Source organism: Cnephaeus nilssonii (assembly GCF_951640355.1).
Source record: "Cnephaeus nilssonii genome assembly, chromosome: 10".
NCBI lineage: Eukaryota > Metazoa > Chordata > Mammalia > Chiroptera > Vespertilionidae > Cnephaeus > Cnephaeus nilssonii.
In genome coordinates, this window is record NC_137081.1 from 13,121,454 (window position 1) to 13,145,096 (window position 23,643).

Consider the following 23,643-nt stretch of genomic DNA (forward strand, 5'->3'; position numbering starts at 1 on the left):
AAAAGCAAACAAACAAAAAACCCATAGTAACTAAATAATCTGTTTTTGATAAAATAAATAATATATGTATATATCCCTGAGTGATTGGCCAAAATGTTAAAAAATATAGTTATTTCTGAGTAGTGGGGTCATAGTGAGTTTTTCTTGCTATTTTTAGCTTAGGCATATATTCTACAATGAGTACAACTTTTATAACATAACATCCTATTAAAAATAACGTTAGATATAAATTGTACCAAAAATATTAAAATATACTCCTACCTGCTTTTAGATATAAAAAAATGTTTAAATCATCTATGAAGTAACTCATAACCTAGATGTTATATCAAGTGTTGTAAGATGTGCAGTAAACAAGTTTCAATTATTCTACATTCCTTAAAAACATTCCTAACCCCTTCCATCAGAAGCACCATTTAACACATTTCACCACTGAAGTACTTTGCTTCTTCTACTGTAATTCTCAGGAAAACTTTCACAGAAAAATTCTCCCTAAATTGCTACACAGTGATTTTAAATACAACAGTAAAATTTTATATTTAAAATCTGTTAACTTTTCCTGCATTTTCAAACTCTCCTTACATTTCAGAAAAGGGAATTACAGTAAAATTAGAAAATATGAATTATACTAGTTCTGATATTTTAAAATCTTCAAAAATTAAAAATATTAAATACTAACAGGTTATAATCACAATGTTGAATTATTCCTTACCACCTTTCATACTTGCCAGTCATGTTGACAATTGCATACCTGTCATATAGAAGTCTTTTATTGTTAGCTGAGGTGGAACAAGAGGATCAGCAAGTAGTTGCTGGTTCACTAGCTGCAAAAGAGGAGTAAGAGATCAACAATAGTATTAAAAAATACTACTGTTAACTGAAGGGTACACTGTTATGAAAACTGCATACAGGTAAGTTTTTACCTTGGAGAGCTCACTTGCTTGCTGGAAATAATTAGCTCCTTCAACATCATCATATCGAACAAGATTAGGAGAGACTTCTTCCAATCTGTTCCTTACTTGATCCAGAGTATCATATGGAAGAGTTATGCCTGCAATCTATAATGTATCAGGACCCAAAATTTGACATAAAGCTTTAATACTTACAATTTTCAAATAATACATGGATGAGCAAAAGTAGGCTCACAATTGTTTATATGGACAATAACACAATAATCTATATTATAAAAGGCCAACGGCCGTTAACGCTGAAACGCCCAAATCACCAGTCACCAGGGGGTGCATAGAGCACCTCTTGGTCCCTCCCCCCAGCCTGCAAGCCGCTTGCAGCGGCGGAGCGGGACTTGCAGCTCTCGGCTCTCATGGCACGGAGGGGCTTGTGTGGCGAGGCGGGGCTTGCGGCGAGCTACTCATGCATGGCGGGTCTGGGGTCCCACCGGCGCGGCAGGTCTGGGTCTTGCGTGATTTTGGGCACTGGGCCTCTAGTGAATAAATAAATCTCTCTATATAAAAGGCTAATATGCAAAGTGTCCCCTTGGGAGTTCGAATGCTTACCATGATGTGACCACCAGGGGGCGGCATGGAATGAAGGAAGGCCATGGCCGGCCCTGATCGCCGGCCAGGTCTAGGGACCCTATCTGTGCATGAATTTTGTGCACCTGGCCTCTAGTATAAGAATAAACGCTGTGTTGCACATACTCACAACTGTAAACCTACTTTTGCTCATCCATGTATGTAATTGCGACTATGGTGAAATAATATAGTACTACTGAAAAATCTACTGGTGTCCATTAGTGTGTATATTAAGCAAGGGGGTAAGCGGGGGACACAATTGTAAAAAATTCTGGTAATTCATAAATAGCTGTCAGTACATTAGTAATTTGTCTTTAGAAAATAGACTGATTATGAAATAAATGATTAAAGAGATAATGCTATGCTAAATGTGACTGCTTCTGTTATTGATCATATATAGCTTATAAACAATTGTACAATATTTTAAATCTCATGATGATTCTTTTTAGAGTAAAAAGCTAAATTTAAGACAAGTCAAAAATTAAAATACCAATCTCAAATTTCCATTGTTTAAACACATTTTCCCTTTTGAGATAATTCAAATCATCTTTGCATTACAGACTTGTGGATTCCTTGACTTTGAAAACCATTCTGACAAGCTAACATGTCAAGCAACCCAGAATAAATACCTCCGAGAGTGCTCTTAAAATTTTCCAGTCTTCTCTCGCCAAGCCAGGAGGTGTCACTGCTACTTTAGTCTGCTGAGCTCGGCCCTCGGTATTGACATAAGTAGCAGACTTCTCTGTGTAAGCTGCGCCTGGGAGAATAACATCAGCTATAGGAGCTCCAACATCACCATGATGTCCTGTGAAAAGACAGAAAATGGCAAACAACATTTTAGTAAAAAACTTATTAGGTACTATTACGTGAACATAGTAAACATTTTAAAAATTATAAAATACTGAAATACTGGAATAAAGATTAAAACAACCTTGCCCACAATTCAACTCCCTTCCCAAAGAAAATTACTGTTATAAGTATTTGATATGTATCTTCCCAGATTGTTTGCAAATACACAAATATATACTTCATACACATATATAGTGGCAACTAGGTATATTATTTCTCTTGATGATTATAAAGTGAAAATGCCCTAGCCAGCTTGGCTGAGTGGATATAGAGTTGGCCTGCGAACTAAAGGGTCACAGGTTTGATTCTGGTCAAGGGCATATGCCTGGGTTGCAGGCTCGATCCCCACCCAGTAGGGGGCGTGCAGGAGGCAGCCAATCAATGATTCTCATCATTGATGTTTCTATCTCTCTCTCCCTCTCCCTTCCTCTCTGAAATCAATAAAAATACATTAAACACACACACACACACACACACACACAAAACAACACCCTTTAAAAAAAAAGAATAAGACAGTAATAATACTAAAAAGGGTATATACAGAAAATGATAGAAAATAGTATACTGAATCACTAATAGTTTAACAAAACTTTTTTTGGGGAAAAAGAAATTCAATGAAGAGTTATAGCACAACATATAAACGTTGATCTCATTTGTATACATTCTTGTATATGCCTAGGAAAATGTATGAAGCATGCATATCAAAACCATCATCACCCTAGTTGGGTAGCTCAGCTGGTTAGAGCGTCAATCCCTTATGCCAAGGTTGTGGGTTTCATCCTGAATGTATAAATAAGTAGAACAGCAAATCTCTTTCTCTCAAAATAATAAAAATTAAAAATAAATTACTTAATAAATAACAGCAAACCACCCTCAATAATTATCTCTGGATAGGACTAGAATTTGAGTTTATGCATTTTGGTTTAACTGTATCAAACTAAAAATACAAAACTTCCATAAAAAGCCTATTGTAAATTTATGATGTTTATGTGGAAAATGAAGTGGAAAATTATGTAATACCTTTCTCTGTAAAATATCCAGAAAACTCTAGACTTCCATTTATTCCAGGGAAACTTGATTTCATTTACAACGAGTGAGAGTTTAAGAAAATGAGATAAATATAAAAAGCCCAAGGAGCACTGTTAAATATGATGCATTAAATTCCTGTAACCTAAGACTCATGATTTTTAACTTTTTTACACTGCTTCTTTGAAAAGCTGATTTTTAATGTTATATAGTATCTCACTGTACAAATAAACCATAATTTAATCATTCCTGTTACTAGGAGCATTTAGGTTTAATTCTATTATTAAATCAAATAAAGTAATAATTCTTAATAGCAATATCAACTATATAACAAATAAAACCTATAACTTGGCTTTAAAAATATTGGGAGGGTGTATGTGGGCAAATCCTGAATGGAAAATATTCAATCCACTGACTATATTGCCATACAGTTTCTAATATACACAGTGTACTATTCTCTTTTGTTTCTGGTGTCACAGATGCTACTTACCTTGATAAATAATGAAACAATCCTTTGGCAAATCCTGTCGAGTGATACAACCTCCATCTGCTCCCAGGAGAAATAACACTTTGGGAGGGTTCTTTCGAATTGCTTCCACCCCAGGTTTATAGCCAAGGTCTAAAGCAGCTACTTGGCTTGCAATCCTGTAGAATTAGGGATTTTTAGCATAAGTACCATGTTTCACTATAAAAAACTAAATAACCACTGGCCGGTGTGGCTGTTGGTAGGAGCATCGTTCCATAGACCAAAAGGTCAAAGGTCAAGGGTTCCATTCCTAGGTTGCCCTTTCTATCCTTAGCTGGTCAGGGCATTAACGGAAGGCAACTGATCGAGATTTCTTTCTCACACTAATGCTTTGCACTCTCTCTCCCCCTGCCTCTCTCTCTGAAAATCAATGAAAATGTCCTCAGGATTAAAAAAAATTTTTTTAATGTGATACCTAATCTATTTTCTATTCATGCTGTCAAAAACCATCCCTCATCTTTTTTATCCCTTTAAAACAGATGTCAAAAGCAGAAATAATAGTCTTTTACTTTTAAGAATGGCAAAAAACAACAAACAAACAAACAAGATGTCTAGGGACACTGTGTTTCTTCATTAGCTAATATTTAATGAAATAATTTTGGAAGCTTTCTGCCAGTTGCAATTATTTTAAGTTGATTCTTATTCCATACAGTTAAGTCATAAAACACATGATAAGCCAAACACAGTAAATTAAAGAAAAATCGGTGATTTTGAAAGCCAAAAGGGATAAATTTAAACACACTCATAAAACTGTAATTCAGAGAAAACTATAATGAACACAATGGTGTATTTCTTTATGGAATTTTTTTCTGTGAACATATATTACTCTTACTAGAAAATAATCTTTTAAAGAAAATAGATGTTTCTGTCTCACACTGATGTTTCTCTTTCTCCCTCTCCATTCTTCTCTCTCTCCAATCTATGGAAACACATCACTGGTGAAGATTAAAAAAAAAAAAAATTCATAGTTGAATCCTTTGCAGAAACTGACCAGCTGATCCTAAAATTCGTATGGAATGCAAAAGACCCAGAACAGCCAAACCTATCTTAAAAATGAAAGTGGTGCCCAGCCGGCATGGCTCAGTGGTTGAATGTTGACTTATGAACCAGGATGGGTTTAATTCCTGATCAGGACACATGCCCAGGTGTGGGCTCAAACCCCAGGGTGGAATGTGCAGGAGGCAGCCAATCAATGATTCTCTCTTATCATTGATGTTTCTATCTCTCTCTCCCTCTCTGAAATCAATAAAGAGATATATACATATATTTAAAAATTATTTTTAATACCAGGAAGAAATTTTTATTTGGTAATAAAAATCGATCAAAATCAGGACACAAAATTGTATGCACAGTATGATTTCAACTATACTATTTTACATGGGAAATAAACGACCAGACAAGAGTACACCAAAATAGCAATAGTAATTATCTACAGATAATGGAATAAAGATAATTTTTATTTCATACACTTTCTTCTCTTTCAAACTTTCTTAAACTTGCATTATTAATATAGTCACCAAAAAACTTCATATAGCCCTGACTGGTTTGGTTCAGTGGATAGAGCATCGGCCTGTGGACAGAAGGGTCCCAGGTTTGATTCTGGTCAAGGGCATGTACCTTGGTTGCAGGCACATCCCCAGTAGGGGGTGTGCAAGAGGCAGCTGATCAATGCTTCTCACTCTCCATGTTTCTAACTCTCTCCCTCTCCTTTCCTCTCTATAAAAAAATCAATAAAATATATATATTTAAAAAAACCAGATATATTCTCGTTAGCTTACATTTTCATCATTTAATCAAAGACGTTGCAATTTTTGAAACAAGTTATACTGATTCAGATTTTCAAGATTTTCTCAGCATTTACTGCAATTTTGGATATTTTAAAATATTTTTTATTATCTTGGGTTTTTCTCACAAATAAAGGTTTCTATTTCATACCAGCTGAGATAATGTTGTTAAATATTAATTTGTTTGTAAATCTAAATGTGACAATGTAATATACTTAAACACAAAATTACTTGAATTTTATATTGTGTAAAACAATACTCAACATACCTATGAAGGATATTCATAACTTTCCAATCACCAGCAACACCACTGCTCATCCGAATCTTTTGAGCAATGCTGGAAACAGCTGCAAGAATGGCTGCCCCATCATTTCTTTGGAGCGCAGAACTACCTAAAACCACCATAGGTTTTTTAGCTTCCTTTAGGACCTATTAAAAAAATTTTTTTTAACTTTTATTAAAAACACATGAAAACTAAACTTAACCAAATTTGAACCTACAATATGTTGTCCCCAAGTTTAGGTAGTCAATATATAGACATATATACAGCCATAATTAATCAAATTACCAATGCTATGTGAAATGATTAAACAAGTACCACGAGATAAAACAGATTTTCTAAAAGCAAGCACTGGGAATCAAAATCCAAGCCAAACCATTTTTGGTCAGGAAGACTGAGTCAGAAAAACTGGGGAATGTTCTCTATTGAGATTCAGATGGTACTGTGTAACAGGAGAAATCATGCTAAGGTACCATGTCTACTGTCTTCTATCTACTCACTAGGTCCCAGACAGGGAGGAGGCGGTAGGGAAAGCAATGATCGCTAGATCCCAATGCAGTTTGCTTTCAAACATAGGAATTTCCTGATTGCCAAAGACTAAGGGGGCAGTGCATCCCAAGAGGAAAGGAAACTACAGATTTGGTAGAAGATGAAAAAATTAGAAGTAAAGCTGTAGACTACATAGCTCACTCTCCTGCCCATCCTCTGTATCATTCTTCAACAGACAGCTAGCCCTAATCAAAGAATCAGGATGAGAATTATGCCTAGGTACTACAAAGAGAAGGATATTCGTTGCAAGAGGATTTTCCCAAAGAAATGTGAAGAGTTCAGATAAAGTTTCAATAGCCTCAAACAAAACGAAAAACACACTTTTATCGCACTTAAAAAAAAAAAAAAGATTTCAGTGTGGCTCAGCGGTTGAGCATTGATCGACCCATGCACCAAGAGGTCACTGGTTCCATTCTCAGCCAGGGTACATGCCCTGGTTTTTGTAGCAATTCTCAGCAGAGAGCATGCAGAAAGCAGCCAATCAATGTTGATGTTTCTCTCTCGTCTATATTTCTGTCTTTTCCTCCCCCCTGTCTCCCCCTTCCCCAAAAAATCAGTAAAGACATTAAAAACAAACAAAAAAAGAGTTCAAATAAGTGACATAATAGAGGTTATAATACAATAAGAGATTTTCATATCAGAACTACGGACAGAACTGGAAATTAGATATGGACACCATTCCAGAAACAATAGAGAACAAAATAAAACATGACTGTAAATACAGGAACAAGAAAAGCTATAAAAATTATATAAAACAAACTGAAAAAGAACAAAGAAAAAAATGGCAGAAAAGATAGAAAAAAAGATCCAATATCTGCATGGTTAAGAGTTCTTGATGAAGAAAATAGAATTGCCCAGCCGGTGTGGCAGGCTCGATCTCCAGTAAGGGGCATGCAGAGGCAACTCATCAATGATTCTTTCATCATTGATGTTTCTTAAGAAAAAAAAAAATTATATATATGTATATATATGTGTATATATATGTATTTTACATTATTTTAAAGAGGAAGAGAGAGGGAGAAAGAGATAGAAACATCAATGACAAGAGAGAATCATTGATTGGCTGCCTCCTGCACAACCCCTACTGGGGATCGAGCCCACAACCCCGGTATGTGCCCTTGACCGGAATAAAACCCGAGATCCTCCAGTTTGCAGGCCAGTGCCCTAACCACTGAGCCAAATCAGCTAGGGCTCATCATTGGTGTTCCTAGCTCGCTCTTTCCCTTCCTCTCTGAAATCAATAAAAAAAATATATTTTTAAAAGGCACATGTTAAAAAAAAAAAAGAGAGAATAGAACTAATTATATAATAAAAAACATACAATTAAATCTATTATAGAAGCAAATTTTCCTGAAGAACACTGAGTCATCTTCTGGGGCATGAGGATGAGAACTAGTATTTTGATCATTGTAATCATGGTAATGCTTTTACTCTTTAAACAAGGAGGGCTTGGCTGCTTGTCCCTTTGCACCTGACTTTCTTCTTATCTACATCTGAGGCTATAAATGAAGCAATCATCTTGGAACCATGAGGAGAGGCTCACACAAACACATGAGAGCAAATGCAGCGAGGATAGCAGAGCAAGGAGGCAGGCCCCTTCCTTAATGATATCCTGGGAAACCTGCATCATCTGTCAAACTACCTATCTCCAGAAACAAAACTCCATTATGAGAAACAAAAACCCCTTCCATTTTAAAAATAATCACACACACACACACACAAATTCTAAAATAAAGAGAACCTTGAATCTTCAGACTGAAAGACACACCATCTCCGATAAAAAGTGATAGAGAACCTCCACCATTAAGACACTTTCTGGTGAAGTTATTAACTTTCAAGGATAAAAAATCAAGTATAAAGTATCAAGAAAAGAAGTATCTAGACAGGAAAAAAATAGGACAGGGTTGGGAGAATACAGCTGATGTCAGACTTCTCCACAGTAACAGGAGTTTTTATGAAGTTTAGATAAAAAAAAAGTGTGACCCTAGAACTTTATAACTGCTAAGGCTCTCATCAGGAATACTAGACATTCTCGAGCAAGCAAGAACTCAAGGAATAGTGCACCTATGAGCCCCTCTTTTAAAAAAAGAAATAAACAACTATAATCTACAGATAGCAATAAAATGAATATTTATAAAGAATCCAGTAATTAAAAAGGTCATGTAAAAGAACTAGTCAACTTCCTTTTAGGCATAATAACTTGCAATAAAGAAAGACTTCATTGCCCTAGCCCAGTGGTCGGCAAACTCATTAGTCAACAGAGCCAAATATCAACAGTACAACGGTTGAAATTTCTTTTGAGAGCCAAATTTTTTAAACTTAAACTTCTTCTAACGCCACTTCTTCAAAATAGACTTGCCCAGGCCATGGTATTTTATGGAAGAGCCACACTCAAGGGGCCAAAGAGCCGCATGTGGCTCACGAGCTGCAGTTTGCCGACCACGGCCCCGGCCCCAGCCGATTTGCTCGGTAGTTAGAGCATCAGCCTGCGGACCATGGGTTTGATTCCCAGTCAAGGGCACATACCTCCAGTCAGGGAGCATGTGTGAGGCAACCAGTCAATGTACCTGTCTTACATGGATGTTTCTCTCTCTCCCCTCCCCTCTTTCCCTTCCATTTTCTCTCTCTAAATATCAATGGAAAGAGATCTTCGGGTAAAAATTAAAACAAAGAAAGAATAAGAAAGACTTCATTGAAGGTTAAGGTTTAATCCTTTCAGTTTCACTTCAATGTATTTTCTGATAATTTCAAATAAAATTAAACTCTGGTAAATAAAAACAGCACATATGGTATCACTTCATTTTTGTCTGCCTGTTATTCATCTATCTTGCTCTATATATGAACAGAGAGATGATTATAATGTATTATCAATACTTGTTTGGGACGGTAGGATTTTGAATGTTTTACTTCCATGATCTTGTCCATACTGCTGTAATTTTTAACAGTAATCACATAATATTACAAAAGCAAGAAATTTTAACAATACTTAAAAATCAGTAAGTGTAAATACATATAACTTGAGAGTACCTGGCTGAATGGATGGGTACCCGAAGCAATGTCTTGAAGAATTTTGGGAGAATCTCCCAGGTGGTCATATCTGTAAGTGAGATCCACTTGGCTGCCTATAAGGGCCACTTTTAAGTCATTATGAAGCCAGCTGAAATAAAAACAGCAAACTTTTTAGAGCTAAATTACTGAGCTATTGGTCTCATTAATGCTAGTGTTACATGTTATTTATATTACAAAATGTTAAAAGCACAAAAACATTAGAACATTTATTTAACAGATATAATTTACTGTGTACCTTTCAAAATAAAGTGTTGCAAAAATAAACACAAAGGTATTCAATTAATTAATTTTCTGTATAAGAATGCTAACTGTATAAACAAGCTATAAATAAAGACTAATTTTAGAATAAATGATCCGTATATTTGCCATATTTACACAACAGAATTATCTCCTAATTATTCACTAAAGCCATTTAAATATAGTTCATCAAAGCCCTGCTGGGTGGCATCATCTGGTACACCTAAAAGGTTGCATGCTCAATTCCCGGTCAGGGACTATACCTAGGTTGCAGGTTTGATCCCACTGGGACATATATGGGAGGCAACCAATCAATGTTTCTCTCTCACATCACTATTTCTCTCTCTCTCTCTCTCCCCCTTTCTCTAAAAATCAATAAACACATTCTCGAGTGAAGAATATATACATTATATATATATTTCATGAAAACAAACTACCTCATTCATATTACTCTCTCTGACATGAAAGTATGGATCCAGTTCCTCCAAAATAGTTATAAATGCGGTGAGCACATATTTTGATTTGTCTGAGACAGTGCTGGCTGTTAACTGTTATCCTGGAGTAATTAACACCTCCCTATTTCACTCTCAACAGTGTCCCGGTTTAGACAATATGATTGACCTATCCATAGGTCTCTAAGATACAAAAAGATGGAGAGGCATTCTACAAAACAACTGCCCTGTGTTCTTAAAAAAAAAAAAAAAGCCCCAAAAAAGAGACTGAGGAGTCATAACACTAATTACAACGTGTGACTCCAGACTAGATTCTGGCAGGAAAAAAATTAAAACAATTATGGGAAAATTGGTAAAATCTAGACATAAACTGTGGAATAAATAATACTGCATCAATACTAAATACTTGATTATTTAAGAGAATGTCCCTTGTTCTTAGGAAACCCACATAGACGTATTTCGGAGTAAAAGGGCATCATGTTTAAAATTTACTTTCAAACAATTCAGAAAATTACATTCACACATATCTACATGGAATAAGAATAATAAAACAAATATGACAAAATGTTAACATTGGTTAATCGGGGTGAACAGTATTACAAAATAGAGTGTGTACAAAGATCATTTTAAGCATCTTGAATTATCCTATATAATAAAGAGGTAATATGCAAATTAACCCTCACACCCTCACAAGATGGCTGCCTATGATCAGGCCTGCAGGGGGGGTTAGTGAGGGACGACCAAATGACTGAACAAGCAGGATGCGTGGGGCGACCAGGCCGGCAGGGGGGTGGGGGGGGGGGGCGCGGTAGTTGGTGGCAACCAGGCCAACAGGGGGCGGTTAGGGGCGACCAAGCAGGCAGGCAGGTGAGCAATTAGGAGCCAGTGGTCCAGGATTTTGAGAGGGATGTCCGATTGCTGGTTTAGGCCCGATCCCCGGGATCGGGCCTAAACGGGCAGTCAGACATCCCCCGAGGGGTCCTGGATTGGAGAGGGTGCAGGTTGGGCTGAGGGACACCCCCCCCATGCACAAATTTCATGCACCGGGCCTCTAGTTTAAAAATAAAATAAAAGATCATTAGGAGGAAAGGGGGATAGACCTGTTAGAAACTGTCCTCCAATAGTATTTTGAAGTTTCACTCTTACTAACACTTAGAAATCAGCTACAATACTAATTTTTCATGTATAAAACAAATTATCACATAAATATATTTAAAACCTGAATACTATTACTAACCTCTTTCGAATTCTAGCATTAAATAGTGGTGCCTCAAAACGTGGATTTGTACCAACCAGAAGGACAACATCTGCCTCTTCCACACCAGCAATTGTAGTATTAAGAAGATAATTGGAACGCAAATCTGTGCTAGAAATACAAAATTAAAAATACAAGTTTACTTTAAAACTAATATACACTGACAATCCACAAATATTCTCATGTCAACAAACCTATGGCAATCCCAGACAAAACATTTATATGAAGTATTCCCAAATTACATCAAAGTTTCAGAAACTTATTTATAATTGGATTCTGCAATAGCTCCTGATTTAATGCTGATCTAAATGTGAAAATCAATTGGTGGGCATGTTAGAGAACCCAAGTTGTCACATTTCAGTCATAGATACCAGTACTATAGATGTGTTGGGTGGGGAGAGGCAGGAAGGAAGGAAACCTAAATCCTAGCTTCATAATTCTCACCCAGCTCCTGCAGTGGGGAAGACCTCTTCAGTGCACAGGATGTCAGAGTCCACTCTATTAAGCAAATCTTTGAGAGCTACTAGGGCTTCAGCATCCACCAAGCCACCTGCAATTGCTGCTACATCTTTGCCTTGAAAAGTCTGCAACTGGAAATTAATGCAAAAGATATCACTAAGAAGTTTTCATTCAGCAAAGACCACAGTGAACAGTTCAGAAAACAAAATAATCATTTTTAATTGTAACTGAAAAATAAAATTTAAAAAATAATCATTTTCAAGTAGGAAAAAAAGCAATAAACTTCTAATAAAATTTCACACCAATGATTAATTAATCTAACAGTGAGATGCAGAGGTACATGTGGGACCAACCCTAATAACACCAACTTGGAAGGAAGCTGTTTGTTTTAAATTAGGAACAAAAGGGCCTTAAATGAGGTCTAGAAGATGAAGACTAGGAGTTATGGTTAAATATAACTTTTTCTCAAGTATCTGTCATTCCCTCAAGCCCTTCATGTTGAAAGGCATCCCCTTTACTTTTGCTCTGGCAAACTAGTATTCATTATTCTTAAATTCTGCCTAAGGAGTCACCTTATCCAGGAAGGCATCCTTCATATGCTAGCCCTGGTTAAGCACCACTCATATATCATTTATATGTCATATGTCATTTCCTGCACAACTACCCATAGCAGCATATGATAATTGCCTAATTAGGTATCTTTCCCTACAAGACTGTGGGAGCTGTGTTAGTGATTTCTATATCCCTGCATCTAGCATTACATCTGGCATACAGTTCTCAATAAATGTTTGGTAAAGATAATCTTCGTAAAGGGAAAGAAGTGAAGAAATATATATCCCTTCTTCTCTTCAAAGATGTCAATGAAAAAGTCACAAATACTATTTATTCTATATTTCAATGTTTTACCATTCCAGCTACACGAGAGAGTGCATCCTCCCAGGAGGTATAGGTTAAAAGCCCTTTTTCATTTCTGACCATCGGCTCGGTAAGTCTTTGACGTTTTAGCCCATCATAGGCAAATCTAGATAACAGAAATTACACCATTTGTGGAATCTTGATAAAGAGGCAACTATAATTTCCAAGTTTAAAATCTAAAAAAAATGTTACTTAAATTCAGTATCAAGTAAGTTAATAAACACCTGACAAGTAATTGTTCTAGGTTTTTTTAGATGTAAACTAATAAATATTTTATGAACATCAGATAAAAACTAAAACACCATCTATAAAGCTTGAATTCTTATAACTTATTTTTAGCTACCTGAATAATCTTAAAATTACACAAACAATATAACTGAAAAAGCTAAATCATTTTTATTTATAAAACTTGAGTGCCTCTAAATATTTCATCAAAAAACTGTTGCATAAACTAACTTATATTTTGCTTATTTTCTCCAATGAACAAACTGACATATCTACTTCAATTTCTCCATTTAGAAAGAAAAAAGATATATCTCAAAGTTAATATGAAAACCAGTGACATATCTAAAACTATTGTTAGTTTTGTACAATTCTCTATATTAATAGTACAGAATTCAATAGTCTATAGTCATTAATTAATTTGCAACTATATGAAAGATAGTTCTTTTAAAAAAGGAGAGCAGTGTAGCATATACCTGGTTTTATCAGAGATCCACTCTTCATTAATGTCCTCATGCATTCTTGGCAAAATTCTCATCACCTCTCCAGTTCTTGTGCTTACCACAATATTACTTCCAACTGCATCCATTACATCAATGGATTCTGTCTTTCTGAGAAAATAAATACATATATTTGCTATGTTGATTTTATGAATAAGAATAAAGTTTCTGCTATCTGGTTTACCCCAAACAAAAAACTGTGTAATTCCTTTATGAATTTCTAAAAATAATGTAACTCAGAGGAAATGCTTTTAAAAAATTAATAAAAAACCCTCATATTTGAACACATCACATAAATTCCTAATGCAAAATTGAAGCCTTTAAAATTATTATCTGATATAGAAGCCAACTGGAAGGGCTCTAAATGGGCAAATCTGAAACAATCTGAGTATCAAAATAAACAAGAAGGGAGATTTCTGGCTTGGTTAGTTAAGGAGCTTGACAATTCCTTCCCCCCCAAAAAACAAAAATAAAACTGAACAAAATTAACAAAAACAACCAATTCAACACTCTGGAAACCTACCAAAGGGAAACTCATGAGAAACTCTTATGCCTGGAAAAACTGCTTAGCTTTGAATACGACAGTGGCAATCAGTGGTATTCTGGCTTAGGCAGTTCTGAGCCCTTCTCCCACCACTGTGAACTGGAAGTCTTGCCAGGAGAAGACAGGCTGTGAAGATGGGAGCTTCTTTCCTGCAGATAACAATCACTCCATTTGGAGCAATGAGCAAAGTTGCCTGGGGAAGTGATATCATGGAGATCCTTGAGCTGAGGAGAGTCAAAGGTACTAGAGGCTGTAGTCACAGTTGGGGCAAGCACTCCTAGCAAAGGCTGTGCATATATGTGCAGCTGAGACCAGAGAGGGCCCCAAGCTATTCACATTCCTAGACAACACTGAGATTCAAAGTATCCAGTGGAAAACACAGTTGGGCCAACTTGAAAACAGCCTAAACTTTGAATGTGCTCCTTTATCCACACACAGATCTACTGGCAGATTATGGAAGCCTTATTGGCTGAGGAGAAGGGAACAAACTCTCTAACTAAACATCTGTTTTGTACTGTTCTCCACCCCCCAATCTTTTGCATACTTAAATACAATGTTTGACACCTGGAATTTTAAGAAACTCCATAAATTCTGGTGGAAGTTTAAAATTGGAGGGGAATTTGATTATATGTTTCTAAAATCTTAAAAATATTCAAATTTGTTGCACTCTACTCCATTTCTTGGTTTAATCAGAAGAATCAGAGATATACAAGAAAATTTATGAATGTTTATCGTAGATTTATAATTATAAAAATATAAACAAAATGTCTAATCATAGGAATTGGTTAAAGTACAATATATTCATATAGTTAAGAACTTAATATACCATAAAAACAGACCATAAATTTTAAATTTGCAGTTTCATTCTATCCTCCAATCTATAACTATTTATTTTCCAGCAAAAGGATTTTATCTGCCCAGCTGGCATGGCTCAGTGGTTGAACGTCAACCTATGAACGAGGAGGTTATGGTTCGATTCCCAGTCAGGGCATATGCCTGGGTTGCGGGCTTGATCCCCAATGTGGGGTGTGCTGGAGGCAATCAATCAATGATTCTCTCTCATCACTGATATTTATATCTCCCTCTCCCGTCCTCTCTGAAATCAATAAATATATATACTAGGATTTTACTTAATGCAAACAAATAATAACTTAGCAGACCAAAGCACTTAGGACTCAGAAAGAAAATTCTTAAAAAAATTTTTAATAGTAGCAAAGGGCAAAAATTATCCCAAAAATACAATGATAAGTACCTTGTTTCCCAAGGCCGGGCAGTGAAGGCATAGGGCTTCGATGTCAGGGCACCGACAGGGCAGATATCGATGATATTCCCAGACAGTTCAGACATAAACATCTTTTCAATGTAGGTGCCAACTTGCATATCATTTCCTCTGCCTGTTGTTCCCAAATCATCTACTCCTGCAATCTCACTTGCAAACCTGCAAGATAAAAATATACCATAAAATGGTCAAATCCAGCAAAATTAACCTCCTTTCCTACAATGATTTTCAAGCACTAAAAAAAGATGTGAGTATATTTTCAAAGGTGAGCATACTCCATAGATAAAAAATAATTCAATAGCCCCGCTGATGTGGCTCAATGGTAGACTGTCACCCTGTAAACCAGGAGGTCACAGTTCGATTCCTGGTCAGGGCACATGCTTGGGTTGCAAGCTTGATCCCCAGTTGGGGGTCATGCAGAAGGCAATTGATCAATGATTCTCTCATCATTGAGGTTTCTTTCTATCTCTGACCTCTCCCTTCCTCTCAGAAATGAATAAAAAAATATATATTTTAAAAAATAAAAATTCAATGTTTGCATTTGAGGCATAACACACATACATGAAATTGCACAAATTACATGTATATAGCTCAGCAAATTATCACAGTTAATGCTTATAGATTTTGATTTTTTAATCCAACTGACATTGATATTAACCAAAAGTGATCAACTTATCCATTTTATTGGCTGATGCAAAAAAAATATTAAAAACATTCCTCTTCTCCCACCAAATGAAAGTGGTGTTATTTCACCAAATTTTATGAATATTAAATAAGTATACAAATGATATTCCAGAAAGGGGGGTGGGGTGGGGAATTACCTAATGCAGCGAGTACACTGTATACATCTAGTCATAATGGTCTTTACCAACGGCCCAATATTCTTGTCCTCCACAGCACGTTTCCCCTCTAAAAACCGGCTCCTATCACTTCCAAACATCATGGACTGGTCCTTAAATAGATTACAAGAGAGTTAATCTAATGCTGGTAATAAAATTAAAACTTGAGACAACCAAAAAGATTTATAAGATTAGCCTACATACCTGCAAATCACATTCGCCTCCCTGATCACAAATAGGGCAGTCCAATGGGTGATTTGCTAATAAGAACTCCATCACACCTTCCCTGTATGAAAAGTTGTTAATATATAAAATGGTTTTCATATGCTATTTAAATAACCTTCACAGATGTATGCTATCATATAGTATTAATTTTAGTTATTATCAGAAATGTCAATGTAACCATTATCCAAGTAGTATTAAACACAACCTAAAAAATGCTTACAGAAGCCTAGAATAAAGTATCATTAGAGAATCTAAAAAATTATGACTTATAACAACACAAAATAACTGAAAGTTGCTGAATGGTCCTCAAAAAATATTCATATTAATTGAAACAAAAACACTCACACAAATGCAAAGCAAATCAGGACCAGTACAGTAATATATCACTGCAATAATCTCAGTTCAATCATTTTCTGCTCTAAGAAAAGTTACTAAGCCAAGCAACAGTAAGTACCTGGCTTTCTTAGATTTCTCTGAGTTTGTCAAGATATTCCAACCTTTCATTACTGGCATGGCACAAGCAGCTACAACCTGAAATTTCAATAGAAACATCTGTAAGCATTTGTGTTTATTTGTAATTGTAAGTAACCCAACATATAAAAATATTAAATTATACTTTTGAAAACAAGCAAAAAAGAGAGTATTTTTGAAGACTGAATTTTTTAACTTTCATATTCAGAATATGATAATCTGACTTTATATTTCTTTTAGAAACAAATAAGACATTCTACATCTTAATTTTATTCTACCAATGCAATTTTTTATAAGAGGGTCTGAAACACATCATCAAAAAACTGCTTTTTTATTAGCAGGCATTACTGAATTAACACTGCATAAGCCAAAATGAAATTAAACTCAAAGTGAACCTCTTCACTGTTACCCTTTTCTCTACTGAAAACGACAAAACATAAGCATTTCTGATGTACTGCTTAGCAACTCCACATCCTAGTTTCCTAGTTGTGTGTCATATAGCCATTTGGAAATATTGACAGCTGTAGAAAGTCACCTTTAATTTCTAAATTTGTTAGAATTTTATAGCCCTTGTGTTTACAAAGCACTTTCATCAATGTGTTTCCACTTTTGAAGAGAATTAAATACACAAAAAATAAATTTACAGATAGAAGTAAACAGGGCTAGATTCTCCACTACAATAACAGTGATTCTAAATACAGTTTGCTGTAAGATTTAAAGTTTTCTACCTTCTACAGCATGGAGTGGAATTTTAGGTATCAAGTACCTTAGGAGCTTTCTCGATTTCAACAAGGCACATCCTGCAGTTTCCAGCAATTGACAGCCTTTCATGATAACAGAATCGAGGGATCTGCATGCCAACCTTCTCACAAGCCTAGAAGACAAGTAAAAAAGTTTTGCATTAGAATAACCTGACCTCATTCTAGTTGTGCCTAAAACACAGGAGGGCGGGCGGGGGGGGGTGTGTGTGTGTGTGTGTGTGAGGCCATCCTCCTACCTATCTTATTAGTCCTATTTATAAGTATCTATATTTTCATTCATTCTTACTTCATCCCTAAAGAGAGTTCCTTCCTTTGCTCTTTGATTCCAACCCGTCTGCTCTGAAGCTGCCTCTTTAAGGATCCACTTTACGTGGAAGAAACTAGATGAAGCATCCTCAGACTGAAGGCCTGATTCCCCATTTCCACTCTGAACCACTGTTCACCACTCCCGTTCAAACTCTATCCCAGTGGTTTCATATGCGGACATCTTCTTTGCCTCCTCCTTTAGATTAGAGACTCCGTTTCACACAGTCTCGCTGGCTATGATCTGGTTCTAGCTTTGGCTCCAAATAGCCAACCCAGGGCTCACACCCCCACTGTGACTGAAGCTCTTCCCAGTTCCTGTTTGCCTAGTAAGGGGGATTAGTTCTATCTATCAATTAGCACTCCTCCTTCTCTGAGCCTACAATAAGCATATTCAAATTTCCTCTAAAGTTAGTTCTTCCACCTTAAGCCCTCACTCTAAAGCAATCTCGTCAATGTCCAATGTTTTAACTAGTCAGCAAAAATGCAGTCTTCCTACTTGCTTGATGCAGTAAATGAGATATTATTGCAGCCTTTGTACTATCTCACATTCTATATGATAACATCTATAGTTCATCTGCAGCCCAGAGTTCTCTCTTCTCCAAGCTTTAGACTTAAACAGGCATTTATGCAAGTGTATGCTGCAAAGAATTAAAATTCAACCTATTTCTGTCCCCTACTAATTCACCCCAAATTAAGCCAACAAATAGTCCACAAAAATTCCTCTGCTCTTCATCATCCCTAAAGGCCTATCTTACCTCACTCTCCTTTAACATCTTGTTTTCATTCCCATTGCTACCATCTATTTTAGGCCTTTTCATTTCCTGTTCCACTAACGCAAGATACTCTTCCTTATCTCTCAGTCCAGTCTTGTTTTTCTCCCAAGCCATCATCCTACTGTCACTGACATATTGCTCAATAGCCACAAAAACTCTTGATGGGTGAAACTACAAGCTCTTTAACATGGCTTATATCTTCTTTCATGACTGGACCTTCCCTACAGAATAACTTGATTTCCTGTTATCTCATCTTCTACATATACCTTATGTTCCATCAATACCAAACTATGCGAATCTTCCTTGTCTATATCCTTTCAAATCTCCTCAGGAATCACCTGAGATGCTCCTAATATCTCTTTCTACCACCTCCTATTCCTGCCAAAATACTCTGCATTGTACCTTGAACATATATATTTTTAAAATATATTCCATTGACCTTCCGCAGAGAGGAAGGGAGAGGGACAGAGAGCCAGAAACATCGATGAGAGAAACATCGATCAGCTGACTCCTGCACACTCCCCACTGGGTATGTGCCCGCAACCAAGGTACATGCCCTTGACCGGAACAGAACCCGGGACTCCCGAGTCCGCAGGCCGACACTCCATCCACTGAGTCAAACCGGCCAGGGCGCTTGAATATATTTTTTGTTATATATTTATTGTTTACATGTCTGTACCTGGCAGATAGTCCAGAAATGGTGGCTAAAATGAATACACAGCATTTGGCTCTCTGATAACTTGCAGATACAACAATGCATCACTTCTGCATGAACAATTTTCTTAGTTCTGGATAAATTTGGAGAAACTAAATATTCAAGAATGTACTGGCCTTCACTTACCTGTTTTGTAGGTTATACTCCTAGAAATATACTGAAAATAGAAAGGTTACATGAAAGTCAAAACATCAAGCAGGCTCACAACAAACAAAGGTTACTTTCCCCCCAAACTTACCTATATTAACTAATAATTTTAAGTAACTTCAAATTTTTTAATGAGCATTTATTTAGAAGGCAGAAGTGAAACAAAAGAATTGCCATTGTTCACCAAGAAAGTGAGAAACAGCCCTGGCTGGGAAGCTCAGTTAATTAGGGTCAATCTGATATGCCAAGGTTTCAGGTTCGATCCCCAGTCAGGGCACATACAAGAGACAACCAATGAACGCATAAATAAGTGGAACAACCAATCTATGTTTATCTCTTTAATCAATAAAATAAATTTTAAATAAAAGAAAGTCAGAAACATAAATGACAGCTCACTTTGGAAGATTTCAAATCAAAGTTATTTTCATGTACCTATAGTTCTTTTATGAGTATTTATCAAGGAATCTTGAAAATTTTAGAGATAAACAGTATAAAGAAATAAATTGGTATTTTTCTAAAAAGCAGAACATACACAAAAGTAGAGAATTAGAACATATGCCTACTTGGAGGACAGTAGTTCCTGGTTCCACCATGACAGATTGGCCGTCAACAAATACTTCAATTAAGTTGCTTGCTGCTGTGGCAGTTGTTCGAACTGACCATCAAAAATATTGAAGTGAAAAATAGATTAATACAGTGAATTCATTATAGCAGAGGATAATGGATTAATTAACTCTAAAGCCTAAAATTTCTCTAGATTCAAACTTTTAAAATACTGAATTACAAAAAAGCTTTTTAATCTTGAATACCAAACAGAATATAGTTGTCTACTTTTAATAGCAATGTAAGTTAAAACTTTTAATACCACTAAAAATATGTTCTTGGGAAGACCACTTTTCAAAATCAGAATGTTTCTTTTCATTTGCGGCACTGATGGGCAGTTTCAGTTACTTTCTATTCCATGATGATTTCTATAAACTGTTTAAGGTAAAGTTATAATTCCCAAATTATCCTACTTGAGTTGGGTCATTTGTTTCTATTTTTATTTCAAACAAATTAAGAGGTTAGGGTCTTTCAACAAACATTCCATAGACCTATGAATTTATAAAAATAGAAAGTCGAGTACAAACAAATGCAAATTAAAAAAAAATACTCACCATATCCTTTAGGAGACTTAGAAAGGCCTACTAAGGCCCTTCTCACAGGTATCCTTAACATATTGCTAAGAATGAAACAAAGAAGAGTTATATTATTGTAGGAAGAACCCTAATTACAAACTTTCTGGTAATATTTTATGGATTTAAAACATTCCACATACATTATTTCACTGAACATTGACAAATCTTGATATTTTCCCTCAAATTCTATAGATGAGAATATTCAGTCTCAAAGAGATTACTGACTTATACCATGTCAAGGAGCTAAGCAGCAGCAGCTGGTATATAAATTTGGGCCTTCTAATTCTATGTAAAGGGCAGTTTTGTTGTTTTTAACTATTAACAAATTATCACACTTAAAATACTATTATACAATAAAATAAACTTCAAGAATAACAGTGAGCTTATCATTAATATCTATGTAAAGTAAAGCCTACCTTTCTACCTTCATTTCCTAACAATATGCCTTCTAATATTCTTAGCAATTATATTCTAAATGCTCCTGAGATATTCTGAGCTAGATCACAAGCCCAACCCTTTGAAGTGTCTGGAGTGCCATTTTCTGTGCTGTGTAGTACATTTAACTTACAGATTTGCAATAAATCTGTTCTCCACCTACTATATTATGAACTTATCTTCAATGCCTAGCCCCAAGGCTGACACAGTAAGGTCTAAAACACTGGTTCTCCACCAGGAAGAATTCTGCTTCCCAGAGAACATTTGGCAATGTCTGGACACACTGTTGTCACAACTGGGGAAAAGCTACAGGCATCTAGGGGCAAGGCCAGGGTACTCTAAACATCCTACAATGCACAACACAAGACGGTCCCACTAAAAGTTATCCCAAGTGTCTACAGTGCTGGACGGTGAAAAACCCTGCTCTAAAACTAAAAGGTTTGCTGAATTACTGAAATACATAGAAGCGGGTTACCTAAACAACAATTAAAGACATATATGAGCAAACAGAAAAGTCAGCTGAACTTTTAGAGGTTTTTGTCCATTCACTTGATCAGATGGGCTAAGCATCCAAACTGTAGTTTTTCACTTGGAAGTTTTAAAAATGCAAATTATGTCATCAGAATATATCAACATAAAGAATTTCCAAGGTAAAGAGCGTGGAAAATAACATACAGAGTGTCCCAAAAAAAATGTATACACACTTTGAATATAATTTTAAAGGCAGCTTATTAAGATACATTTCATTTTCATTTAACAGCTATTTGCTATTAAAGTGTGCATACATTTTTTTGGGACACCCTGTATATATACCTACGTCTTAAGCATCAAGTTTCACATACCTGTTATAGATGATATACAATAGGGAATTTCATTAAATCAGATTTCAATAATTCATAAAACTCATTAACTCTGAATCTGTGATACTGAATTTGCAGACATCCATCAGGTCTGTCACCTACTAGTGAATGGTTTTTGGTGAATGAGTTTCTGCTGATCTAAAGAGCAAGAAAACCATACTTCCTAGGCTGTGCTGTTAGTTGGAGCCGAATAAATGTCCGTTCAAGCTGAAGTGAGTTCAGGCAGCATTAGCCCCTCAAGGCCGGTTTTCAAGTGCTCTTTCCTGCCCCTTCTCACTCTCAGCATACACACTTGTATATCCGTCTTTATTTCCCCTAGCAAACTGCAGGGTAGTAACCAACTCCAGTACCCGCTAATCTGTAAGCTCCTGGACAAGAAATGATGCCCTTTGGTCACTTCCTTCTTCTGAAGACTTAATACCAGGTCCCTGGGGATAAATGACCATCCAATAGGCTCATCACCAACTTCCAGGATGAGTCGCCTCTGTCCTATGAAAACCTCAATTTGCTGAATTCGAGTAATGACAGATTCAAAAACCACAAATCAACGATGCACAGACAATTTGGTGGTGGGGGTGGGGGGGAAGAACATTAAACAAAAAACAAACAAAACTCTTGATGTTTAGTCATCAGAAACAGTTCCCGTTACACTGAGCCTCAGCTGGTTTGGGGGCAGAGCCGTGTCTGACCCCCCACCTTGCAGAGCAGGCACCAGAGCCCAGGAACTTCCTAACAGGGCGGCTTTGCTACGCGCGGCGCGACCTTGGGCTAACTTTTCGTGTCTTCTCCTGCGGTTTCCCCACCCGTGAAAGGACTGAAAAGTGCGACCCAACGCAAACAATGCACAACACCAAAAACAAAGGAACAATCAGAGGCGTGGACGGTTGCCACGGCAATCGTGTACGCACGGTACCAGCTAGGTACCGATTTGGGAGAAAAGGCCCCGTCTTGAGGCTTAAGGCACTTGACACAGGGAACAAACACGTCCTCCTCTCCAGAAAGGGGCATGTCCTGCATCTCCCCTGCAGAGGCAAGGTCACCCTAAGCCTGCGTTCGGGCCCGTGCTCCCCAGGGCCTCCTCCTTTCTTGCTCCAGCAGACCTCACCTGCCGGCCCTCGGGGATCCCGGGGAGGCGGGGTGGGACGCAGCGCCCAGTCAAGGACAAGGGGAAAGGCAGTCTCCTGGGCCAAAGGAAAGTTTTGTCAAGAAATAAACTCCTGAGGCCACGGCACCTCCACCTTCTCACCCAAACACGACCTCACCTTCTCTCCGGAGCCGCCGAGGGCACTCGGCAGAACTGTCTGCACCACACCGACCCCCTTAGACGCCCGCTTGCTTATTCAATATGGCGGCCTCGGCTAGCTCCGACAGCCGGGCCCGGAGGACGGGAAGCCAGGAGGGACGAGAAACCTCAGACTCGCCGGTTCCCCCCCCCCCCCCCCCCGCTCAGGGTCAGTT

The 23,643-nt window shown here is 36.9% G+C and overlaps 1 protein-coding gene across 1 annotated transcript in view; it reads right to left on the minus strand.

Moving 5' to 3' along the window:
• NDUFS1 (NADH:ubiquinone oxidoreductase core subunit S1) overlaps positions 1-23,603 on the minus strand; it is a 36,345-nt gene extending 12,742 nt beyond the window's left edge. Inside the window, exons 1-18 of the mRNA XM_079781996.1 lie at positions 23,448-23,603; positions 20,870-20,934; positions 20,276-20,367; positions 17,777-17,884; positions 16,994-17,070; positions 16,519-16,600; positions 16,297-16,427; positions 15,449-15,634; positions 13,629-13,763; positions 12,922-13,036; positions 12,001-12,146; positions 11,539-11,667; positions 9,571-9,700; positions 5,983-6,143; positions 3,895-4,049; positions 2,159-2,334; positions 921-1,055; positions 749-821 (exon numbers count right to left, since the gene is read on the minus strand). Of these exons, the coding sequence (XP_079638122.1) occupies positions 749-821; positions 921-1,055; positions 2,159-2,334; positions 3,895-4,049; positions 5,983-6,143; positions 9,571-9,700; positions 11,539-11,667; positions 12,001-12,146; positions 12,922-13,036; positions 13,629-13,763; positions 15,449-15,634; positions 16,297-16,427; positions 16,519-16,600; positions 16,994-17,070; positions 17,777-17,884; positions 20,276-20,367; positions 20,870-20,930 (2,092 nt within the window). The 5' untranslated portion in view covers positions 20,931-20,934; positions 23,448-23,603. The remainder of the gene's footprint in view (positions 1-748; positions 822-920; positions 1,056-2,158; positions 2,335-3,894; positions 4,050-5,982; positions 6,144-9,570; positions 9,701-11,538; positions 11,668-12,000; positions 12,147-12,921; positions 13,037-13,628; positions 13,764-15,448; positions 15,635-16,296; positions 16,428-16,518; positions 16,601-16,993; positions 17,071-17,776; positions 17,885-20,275; positions 20,368-20,869; positions 20,935-23,447) is intronic.
• Positions 23,604-23,643: the final 40 nt, after the last annotated feature.